The following is an 11,405-nucleotide window of genomic DNA, read 5'->3' as shown; positions in this document are numbered from 1 at the left end:
GAGCAGAGGCAAGACCTCTCACTACCCTTCCTCTGCCTTCTGTGCTTCTGCACCTGGGTGCCAGTAGCAGAAGGCACAGTAGCTCTCATGTCTCCCTACAAGATTTGACTGCAGTACTGCCTTAAAGAATTCAAGTATAGCTTGAAGGTCTAAGGTGGCTAACTGCTTCCACATTAGTAGTGAGCACTAATTCTACATTTACTTGTAAATGCTTTCATTAGTCAAAATTTGTGTTCTCATTTGCAAAATATTGTGTGGTTCAGGCCAGTCAGGAAGAAAATACAGAATCATTCACTTCGTCTAAAACAGACTCTTCTCAGAGAAGACCATCCCCAAACTTGTTTCAGGTGTGGTATATTGAAAAAAGGTTGCTTATTCAGGAGGAACCAGCTCACCTCTGACAACGACAGCTGTTTACAGGCACCACTATGCTCCCTCTTGCACAAGTCTTGATCTCTGGCCATTTGGTTTTGCCTTACTTCTGTCCCCTGTGTGGCCTTATATTTCAGAGCTGAAGATCATCCCTCTCATCTTTAATGCACATGCAGACATCTGCTGTGGTGCTAGGGAGCACTGCCATATACTGATATAACTGAATACTTCCCCAGGGACTGTTCAGTCACAATGCGGATAAAGTAAGTGGGAAGGAAGTTTGCTATAAGATACCTGCCAAACCAATTTTCAGATGTGAGTAGAAGGCTCGAAGCAGTTTCACTCTCCCTTCTGGAGCAGATCTGCTTGAAGGGGCCCAGCCTTGATGAAAGGATGCACATCAGGACTCTGTTTTGTGATCTTATGTTACAGCAGCTCACCCAGGCTCAGTCACCAGGGAGACCTAGACAAAAAACAACTGCCTGTAGAACCTTTCTATTTTTAAATATGCCTCACAGTGCTTAGCAATCTGAGACAATGATAATGAACAGAGGCAGTAAACGAGCACGTCCTTGCCCCGCTCTGCACACCAGGTAAGTGCACTTCAGCCTACTACAAACACAAGCTGTCCACACTGTCAGTTTTACTGAGTATAGAAAATAGGCACCAAGACACTAAATCCAGCACAAAAATGGGTTTGATTAGTTACTGTCTGAAAGAAAAAAAAATCTGGACCTAAAAGGCATAGACTTTAGAAGCTTAAAAATTATAATTAAACACCTGCTGTATAGCAAAGGTTATTCTGAATTCTGATGTCACACTTCTCAAACCTTAAGCCCACAGATGTCAGCAGCTGTTGTTCATCACCTACTTATCTACAGATACAAAGATTCAGTGGAATACTATGACAATGTGAAAGAGTATAAAATTCAGCTATGTGCCAGCTGTAAAGCCTGTCATCAATTCCCCTCCCCTTTTTCAAAATAATAATCTGTTTTTAGCACAACACAGCCCATCCCACTGCCTGTAGTGCAAGGTTTAATACTAATGAAGTGTTTGTGGGCTAGTGATAGCATCTGCATCTCTTCCTGCAGGGAGCAACTCTCCCACAAGCCTGAGATTTGGATTTGATAACCACCTAGAGTGAATCCAGACTCACTTCTGATAGTCTGGTATTGGCTAATGGGCTATTATTTGGTACAGTACTACAGTGAGAAGTGCAAAAGTCAGTCAGATAATCAGAAATAGTTTTAACATTTCTGTGAGCAATTAACTGCATATCAGATTACTGCAATAGTAATAAACAGTAAGAAAGGACTCCCTGCTCTGTTAAAGTGAGCCAGCTGAGTACGTGCCATTCAGACAGTACATTTCCTCTAACAAGACCAAATGCGCTGCTGTTAGGCTGGCTGAGCTGTTTCTTGGGAATAAGGCTCTTTGAAATAGTAGCTATGGCCTTCAGGAGAACCCAGAATCCGATGACACAATGATGCTCAAAACATTTTGTTTTGCTCCAGAGCCACTTCTTGTTAAAGCTTCCATTTCTGGACCAAAGTTGCCCCAAAGTCTCTGCTCAAAGAAACTGCTGTCCTAAAAGCCATTCCTTCTTAAGTTGCTCCAAAACATGCATTTATCCCACACTGAAACCAGAAGTAGCTGACCTAGACCCTGCTTTTTAATTAGCCAGTTACAGTCCAAGAAGAGTCTAGATAAGAGGTTCAGAACCACGGAGATGCCACTGAAAATAAACATAACTTACCCTCTGCCCTCCACAACTGAAGTGCTTTGGAAAGTGCTTCTGGTATGGAAAAACACTAGTAAGGTCACCACCCTCTCATGCAGCTCCAGCTAAACTAACTCCCACTACAACTGAATCTGACTTCTGATTTTTAAACTACAAATGATAAAGTCCTGAAATCTGAGCTGCTATATGCAGCCTTTGGACATCTTTCTTACACAACCAAACCAGACAAGACTTACATTAAGCAAAAGAGTCAGGCATTACTCAGATTATGAATGAAAAAAAAAATATGAATAGAAATCACACTTTCATACAAAAAAAAGGAAGTTAAACCATCTTTTAGTGAAAAATAAAATCTGTGAAGTCTAGCATGACAGTTAGATCTAAATCCATAAGGGGCACTATTCATCACCACTGAATCAGCTAGAATTGCTTGGGGGCAGGGATTGATCTGTTCAAGACAGTCAATCAAATGTACGTTCTGTTTTACAGCAGGTGCAATATATAATGTACATTAAATAAAGATACATTTTTGTCTTAAAGAGGAATGGAAGGATCCTTCTGCATACTGTGGGAAGAGACAAGGAATAAATCCATATTGATTTCAGGGTAGCTTATTTCAAAACACTGAGAAATGATGCCACTTGTTTTACTTGCTGTAATAGCACTTTAAGGAACATAACTCACACTAAAACCTAAAGCTTAGAATTAGTTTTCTTTCATGGAAGAAATATCCTGTGCAGTGCCAGACAGCCCTGATGGTGTTATGCCAATGCTGCTAGAAGAATTAGCCCCATTACAATTGTCAGTTGTCTTCTGGAGAGCAGTATTTATAAACAGATCTGCGCTGAGTGACAGCTCTTTCCCCTTGCTAGATGTAGTCCAAACGTCAGTCTTCAAAATACCTTCCTGATTGGATTTTAAGATGTTAAGGATGCTCATGCTCTCCCTGTGTTTAGTAACTGAATGTCTGCAGTTTTGAGGATAGGACGAATGATAAATGAGATTTAAGTGATGAGTTTCCATTTTCTTAAATGGAAGATAATCCCCCTTTGCAGCACTGGTTCAAACCACTGCAGATGATCAGTGCAGAGAGAGTGCAGTACAGAGAAAAGGTGAACAGAAACTTTAGAATACAAAACTACACTCAACCGCCCAGCTACTGAGTCAAAGATACCAACATGACAAACTTAACTATATGGAAAGACCGACTCACGACTGTTTCAACAGCACAAAAGAGGTGCAAGGAGGGAAACCGACTGCTTCACCTTGCCTGTGCTGCCTGTCCCAGCAGCTGCAAGGGGCCAGGCGTCCCAGTTGCAAAGCCTCCTGCCCCCAAGGCTGAGCAAGGGGCTCTGGCTGTGTGCGCAGCCCAGCTGTCTGCCCCTCGCAGCAGCTGCAGCCTGCTTTGGGCCCAGTGAGGGCCAGGCCCTGGAGGCAGGTGACAAGAGAACCCGCAGCTCTGAAATTCGTCCCAGTCCCTGACTTGCCCCCCACTGGTATCCACGCCACATCCAATGCAAAACCAACTTCTGCCTGTCCTGATGATACTGGCTTCCTGGTAAATACCCCGTCCTTCCTTCTTAACACGATCCACCTACTGTTGCTTCACTCCTAGTTGTCCGTTACACAAGAGTATGTGGATGTCTCCCACCCCAGGGTATTCAATAAGCGATAGATGTCAGCGTCCTCCTCTGCAGAGGGGAAAGGCCTAGCCCAGCCAACATTCTTCTCACTAGGTCTGTATGGCATCCCTCGCTCAGTGCGATTTCATGAGCTTGGGTTGCAGCTCTGCTCCAGCTGAGCCTAAGTAGTCCCACTCACTTTTGGACCATGGCCATTGCTGCCTTGTAGGATCTCATCTCTGCTCAGAGTACACCTACCAACCTTTCAACTTCCTCAAATGAAGGAAAGTCTAAGAGGAGCTTTATTTTCCAGCAGTTCTTAAGCTCTTTTGCAACCAACTCTGTACTATTGGGGTGGTTTTGTATGTAAATACATTTGTATCTCTTGAGTTCTAGGAATTCTTGTACAGCCTTAAGGGAACTAAGGTCCACCCTTGCATTTTTGTCTCAATGCAATTTTTTTGCATCACCTCAAGTCTTTTGCGGCTGATAAAACTTTTTGCAGTGATCAGAAGGCATTCTTAATGTTTCAGAGAAACCGGAGACAAAGAGGGATTAAGTAATATCTCACAAAACTGAACAGAACACACTGCAGAACACAGATATTATAACTCTCCCAACTCCACCACTACATCTTTTCCCTTTTGAAGCTAAATAACAGAAATAATTGCTTAAATGATTCCTCTTAAAGATGCACAACTGATTTATTTCTCAATTTTTGCCCTTTTCTTCCCAGCAGATTTTGATTTCTGGTCTCAGAAGGGAATAAATTCTCCCTATTTTAGGAACAATTTTGAAGTTACAAATGTCAAATATAAAAGAATAAGAAAACCCTACTCCATTATCTAAAGCTAGAACCCTGTCATAAAAAAATTCAATGCCTGCAACCAAATTATGGTACTTAGCAATTCTTTAAATCACTTCATTTTCCATTTTCCTCTGTGGAGATAGCAGCTAGTTTTATTTCTCTATGTCTATAGATGGAGGGGAAAAAAAAAGTACCGATAATTTGCCTTAGGAAAAAAAAATAATTTAGAATTCAAAATAAGTTTTGACATGGAACATCTTCACTTGAAAGTAGCAACTTGGTGCTTAACATTTCAGGAGAGCAGGCTGTAATAAAGCTAATTGATCTGAAAAGCCAAGTGTAAAACACCACTAAATGCATGAAAGATTTTCCCATGGAAGGCAAGCTGTGTACAAAAATACATCTATCTTACATTCCCTCTGCTCTCAGTTTTCCTCCTGTACTGCAACTTTTTTTTTTTTAATAAACATCCGAGAAGTACAACAGATAGATACCTTTCAAAAACAGTCACTAGCTTCCATGAAAAACTTTCACCCTCTTGCACCACTACATAAAAATTGGAGGTTCAGAACCACATGGCAGTAATGATCTGAGACAGCAACAAATTCTGGCTCCTGTTTTATTTAGAAGTCCCTTATGACATACCATACATTGGATTTCTAGAACTCTATTTTAAACATCACTTTTGAGAAGAGTGTCTTCATTAACTATTAACCAGCACTTAATTAACCACTGAGTCTAGAAACAGATATGAAAATTTCCCTCTCTTCTTCTTGGCTATTTACAGTCCCTCCCATTCCCACCTGAATATTATGCACAGATCTTGTACAGAGCATCCAAGGAGATCAGATCTCACAACCACTGTCCTGTGACTTCTCAGAAAAAGATATTTTACTTCAGGATCTAAACATAATCATCAGTTTACAGTCGGGAAGATAGAAGTGTTTTAAGGCCCTAAAATGACACTGTCATATCTGTGTTGTATCGTATGTATCACATACCTATCACATCTTCAGGAACTGATAAGATGGGATGAAGCTCTGGACTGCTGAAGACAACAAAATTCCTATCAGTAGACATTTCCAAACCAGAACTTTAGTGGAAAACAAACTCCATCCAGAATTGAAGCTGGAAATATATTTAGCTGGTTAAGTTAGTGAAATTATTACTTAACACACAGAATGTTATTTTCCACTAGCCATAAAAGTTGGGCTTGACGTGGAACTTTCAGTCCATTCAAAAGTGATATGATCAGATAACGTGTTACACTGGAACTCACCTAGGAAGGCAGGAAATAACCTGCTACAGAAGGGAACAAATCCTCCTCCAGGAAAGGAACAAGGTTTGCTTTCAACCAGGAGTCCAGAGTCGCCCTGTAATGGCTGCAGGCTCCTGGTTGGAAGAGATTAGTAACGGAGGCACACTGAGTAGGGAGAAGCAGCTTTGTGTACTACACCAGTTAATTCATGGAGCCACATTAATTCTTTCATCAAAAGAACTGGAAGCTAATTATAGTACATGCAATAGAAAGACAGCTGACCTTGATACACATTCTCTCCAAGCAACAAGTGCTTACAGATTCTGCTAACAAAGAACAAGTGAAGATAACCCAGGAGCTCTGTGTTTGAGCACAAAAAAAATTGGGAAGTTGCACTTGCTACAGCTGAGATGCTACGGCCTAACCAATAGGATGTCAGATACAAAGCAAGAGTCAGGAGTTAACCCAAGAACCAAAAAATTAGAGGCAAGAATGTTCCATTATAATGACCCAATCTTCAGTGTCTCTGCTTTTGGTAATTTCCTTTCTGTTTTGATCTGTCAGACAGCTGTCCTCAGAAAGAAAGAACAACTACTGTACCTCTGAAATATCTGAAACAGGCACTTGCAGCTGTTACAGACAGGTGACAAGCAGAATCATTCAAGAAGTCTTGCCTAGATTGGACAGAGAAGGAATTTGCAAGACCAGTTTAAGAAGACAAGACACATGGCCTCTTTGAAAGTTATGACCCTGGCCATCAATTGGAATTAGAAGTGTGTATTTCCTTGTATTATTGCAGTTTAGAGACAATAAAGCGTGTCTTTTCTTTGTACTCAGTGGACATGGGTTTGTGTTAGTGACAGAAAAAGACCCCTCCTCCCCAAATCTTCCTGTGCCTCTCACCTCACCTTTGCCAAGAGCCAGGAACACAACTCTGTGGCCTCCTGCTTGTAGGTCAAGCCCACCTTCTTGAAAAGCATAAAAGTGAAAGGCTTCCAAACACTAATAAATGAACTAGCTGTAGATCATACATGAGAAAGCTTTCAGTTGTGCTACTAGCATCTGTGGGTAAGCAGAGCTGGGAATTTGATTTCTGTAAAGAGACAGAAAGAACATGGTTTAGTGCTACACTGAAGCATTAAAAGCTTAGCCAGCACAGAAATCTGCTTTTGGCTCAAGACATGGGAAAAGCCCGAAGAAAAACAAGACATGAACGTGTGCACCTAATGCAAATGAGAAATTGCAATCATTTGGGTGTTGGGGATATGTTTCAACAGGGCTGGAGGTGAACCAGATTGGGCATACATCTAGAATAAGCTCTAACTGGCACAGAGGCAGGTATATCTAAACAAGCCAAGGGGTTTTTTTGAGTCTCAGCATACCATATAGCATTTTCTTCACTATAGAAGAAAATAGTCTACAGCGAAGTGTTTGCAGAAGGATACTGAATTGTACGGTATTGAATGAGCTCCATTCTTCAACTTTTCAAAGGTTGTCCCCTCAGCTGTGTCACAGAGAATCCCATCACAGACCACACTGTAGGGCTTACTCATTCTCAAATGTCAGACTTGTCCAGGATTCATGTTCCACAGAAGCACTGCTGGTGGCGGCTGCTAGAACGCAAGTAAGGACTTAGCAAGGACCAAGGAGGGGGGGAGGAGTTGTTCCAACTGAGCAATGCAAGGCAAGCAGCAGGCGCTGGATCTCAACAAATATGGCTTCTGGGAGCTACAATCAGTAACTCCAGCTGGGCCATTTGCTTAGGCTTCCTGCCAAAAGATTTATAAAAAGAACAGTAAAGAATGTGCAATGGCTTTAAATATGAATTTCAGATACAGTGCAGCCAATATCCACATTTGTGGAGGCTTCCATCCCTCAGCTTTTCTCTAAGGCTCAGCAAGGAATGCAAGGAGTTTCTCCTGCTGATCTAATTTTATCCTCTCAGAGATATCCACCAGCATGAAGGAACAAATTACAGCCAGTGCAGTTTCCTAATTACTTCCGGCTCTCAGAGAGGTAACCAAAAGATACTAGGAAGCAAGCACAACACAGCAAAGCTGATAAACCAGCCTTTAATTTGTGTGTTGCTGTACATGGAGGTCTTGTGATAATTTACTACTATGTGATCCTGGCCTTTACTCAAACTAGTGCATGTCCTAATATCATAGACATTTCTATGAGTTTAACTGCAACAGAGTACAGTAGCGAACAAGAATGGCTGCTACATGATAAGTGAAATATGCAGGTGGCTTCCCCATCAGACACACAAACTGGTTCCTCGAATGCCAGCAATGACTATTTAGCAACATGCAACTTTCCATTACCTAGTAGGTTTTCCATATTCTGTATCTGAAGCACGTTAGCATGACTGGAGGTGGGTTTATTCAAGTTCACAGCAGAGCTGGCTCGCTCTGTACTGAACCTGTGCCAGCCACAAGGAGCTTCATTACCAAGGTTCAGCAGCCTTCCAAGCACAAAAAGGAAATCCAATCACCAAAAGAGTTTTTGTCCTTGATATGGCATATAGAACCTCACAGTGAATATCAAAAGTCACTTGTTCAAAAAAGTAAGTTATACCACAGACCATAAAAATTCCGCAGTGCCAGCACTGTAAATAGGTCAAGTGTGGTAGCTGAATCATTTATTTGATTCCTCAATTAGTATACACGTAAGTGTCCACTGCTTCTGCAGACACTGGTATAAGATGGGGTACTGCAGCTAGAAATGAGTTAGAACAATCATACACGTCTGATCTAATTAATAAAACAGGCTCTGTCTCCTCCTTCTGTCCTCACATCTGTATGAGATACTCAGAGACAAGTAAAAATTGTGGAATCTGTTGGTTTTCTTTTTTCTTGGTTTGAATACCAATCTTAAATGGCAGTTTGTCTCCAGGGTACATAGAACCTCCAGTAATACCATGATCACTAAAAAACCCCCACAATATTCAGTGGACGTACCACCTCTAGTAATACCACAATTGCTAAAATCAACAAACACACACACACATCCCCCCTGACTAAACTGCAACACTGAAGTAACAGTATAAAGTCTGACACAAATCCATGCCCCCCCACTAGACAAGGCTCCTCCCTTGCCTTTTAAGAACCAGGAGTTATATGTACCTTCAACTAACAGGAATGGCTTGTCATCATGGTTATCAAAGCTCTGCAGTGTCCTTCTTGCAGCAGGGCAGGTCTCCTACTCAGCATTTGACCAGAGTGCTGGTCTCAGGAAGCTGGAGGCAGTCCTGCAAGACACTGAACATCTGCATACACTTATTTATGACACAAATTCTACTCCAATCTCAAGATGTTGCTGCTTCACAGACATGCTAGAAAAGGTCAAGTTCAGGAACTAACAGTTTAACAATGAGCAGGCAAACAGAGGGCGTGGGAGGGTCAAAACCTTCTCCTACCCAAAGGTCACCAAGATTCATCCCCTAGAGAAATTTAAAAGTATTCAAATCTGTCATGGGACATACTGTCATTCTAAGCCTTATGACAGTGCTCTTATGGACAGTTCATGACATTGATCATGCTGTGAGACCGCTAGCAAAAGAACTGTTTCAATACACAAAGAAAAAAAAAAATATATATCAATTAAGACAGCCTGAAATTTCTCTGAACTCAGTGTTTTATTGCTTTGTGATTATTAGTTACATTTTGACACAATGTACTTTGGAATAAATTGGCACCTATTACATAATTTAAAAACTTACTATCTTACAGTTCATATAATTGGCACTATAGAGAAAACCCAGAGATCTGTCATTTTGACCCCAAGATTAAAAGAAAGATAAAATGTTTACATCCTTTATTGTTGGCAGGTAAACTTTAATTGTGGAAGGCCCTTAAAAATAGTGAACAGAAACTAACAACCTAAATGCCCTCCAAAAAAATATATAAAACCACAATCAGATAAATCACTCCCTTCTTTACACTAGTCATTTTGCTTTGGTACTTGTAGTACCCAAGTGCACAGTAACTCCCTCATCTCTTTTAAGGAAAAAAAGTAACATGATCAAGTCTGTACCAACTACTTTGGGTGACAAGAGGAGAGACTCCCACACACCATCCTCAGCACCCACGCAAACAGCATTTTCATCAAAAGTGACACTGCCTCAGGATTTAACGCATCCCAAGAGGTTTATAAATACTAAAGAGTTGTGTTGGTTTTGTTTTGTTTTTTTTTTAAAAAAAGGAAGAATTATTTTTAATAAATAAATGGCAGCTGTCATAGCTGCATTTGCTTTGGTGACCAGTTATCGATATGCAGCATAAGTTATCTTCGTAAGGCAAGTGATGAGATAGCATAAGTGAAGTCCCTGAGGATCAGCATCAATGTGTTCAACGCGTTTGTTTCACAATGTGTGTAGACAGCCTGGAAAACAATCAGTCCCAAGGCATCTGCTTTTTAATCTCTGAGCACAGCTGCAGACCACACAATGAATTATTTCTGTACCTCTTCTGTAGGCAGGAATATGTAAATAAAACAGAATACTTAGCAGGTGGGGGGGGGGGGGGGTGGAATTAGTTCTCCTAAACCTGGACCAAGTGCTCCACCTTGTGTTAGTCCCTGGCATTCAAAGCGAACCTCTCGGTGCCTGCTCAGTAATTGCAGGTCCAGCAGAATAGTTAATGATTCCTTCTGCCTGTGAACAAGTGTTGTCCATGGTGCCATACGATTGTTGCTCCTTATGGGCAAGTATCGTCCTTTCTGTACAATGAGGATGCAAAACTCGGGGGACGTACATCTGAAATCACAAGCATTAAGGATTTTACTAGTCTCTCAAAGTACATTAGGATAATTCACCCAGGATAACGCCCTCGCCACTCTTCTTTTCATCCATTTCCCATTCTTCACCTTAACACCTAAGGCCTTTGGCACCCTAATGGAGGCTTCCTGGTGCAACACTCACCTGTACTTGTAGACTGTGGTACAAAGGCCCTTATTTCTACCTCTGTCCTACATCCTTTTTAGTGACATGGCAGGTAAGATCTGCTACACGTCACAACTTTGAAAGTCACAAGGCAGTGGCAACTGACTGCATTTGGCAGCAGTCCAGATGTGAGGATCTGTCTGGTGTAAGGCCCAGAACACAGTGTACATTGCTGCTGGAAGTAGCATGTCTCAACTACTCCTAAAACGTCAGCTGAAGGTACTTCTGGAACACCACCTGGGAACAGTCTAGGAGCCCAGCCGCAGAACTCGGTGGTCCCACATGCATATGCGAAGTCCCACAGTCCATTCAGACTAATATGTCCTACACAAGCTCTTTGGTTAGTGGGGCGAGAAATTAAGTTTTTCTAGGAAATGTAAGAAGATTAGTAACTCTTAACTTCTTACAGAAGATGTTGGGATGGGTGGTACATCTGTGTCGCTTCCTCTTTCACCTTGCGTGTCTTCTATCTGTAACCAGTAACACGTGGGGAAAGGAAGAGAGACAATATCAAATTGGTAAGTCAAAACAATATACAGAGATCATAAGTGCCCGAAAACCTGCACAGACAGATCTCTCTGCAGTGCTGGTACTCTCTCCTCCAATCCTCTTGCATACTTCTTCCATACTGCTCTTTCCTCTCAAATTCAGTTCCTAAC

General features: G+C 41.6%; 1 protein-coding gene across 5 annotated transcripts in view; it reads right to left on the bottom strand.

Moving 5' to 3' along the window:
• TMEM63A (transmembrane protein 63A) overlaps positions 1-11,405 on the bottom strand; it is a 50,891-nt gene that overhangs the window by 7,009 nt on the left and 32,477 nt on the right. For 2 of the 5 annotated variants that reach the window (XM_052806880.1, XM_052806881.1), the window contains 2 exons: positions 11,154-11,216; positions 9,423-10,560 (listed from right to left, as the gene is read on the bottom strand). In XM_052806880.1, the coding sequence (XP_052662840.1) occupies positions 10,390-10,560; positions 11,154-11,216 (234 nt within the window). In that variant the 3' untranslated portion in view covers positions 9,423-10,389. Of the gene's footprint in view, positions 1-666; positions 836-6,199; positions 6,898-7,353; positions 8,269-8,929; positions 9,065-9,422; positions 10,561-11,153; positions 11,217-11,405 lie in introns of those variants that run through there. The other 3 variants (XR_008238100.1, XR_008238101.1, XR_008238099.1) reach the window with 3 other exon arrangements.

The sequence above is a fragment of the Harpia harpyja genome, chromosome 13 (assembly GCF_026419915.1).
Source record: "Harpia harpyja isolate bHarHar1 chromosome 13, bHarHar1 primary haplotype, whole genome shotgun sequence".
NCBI classification, from domain to species: domain Eukaryota; kingdom Metazoa; phylum Chordata; class Aves; order Accipitriformes; family Accipitridae; genus Harpia; species Harpia harpyja.
The sequence above is the reverse complement of the archived record's forward strand: the minus strand, read 5'-3'. Positions and strand labels throughout refer to the sequence as shown.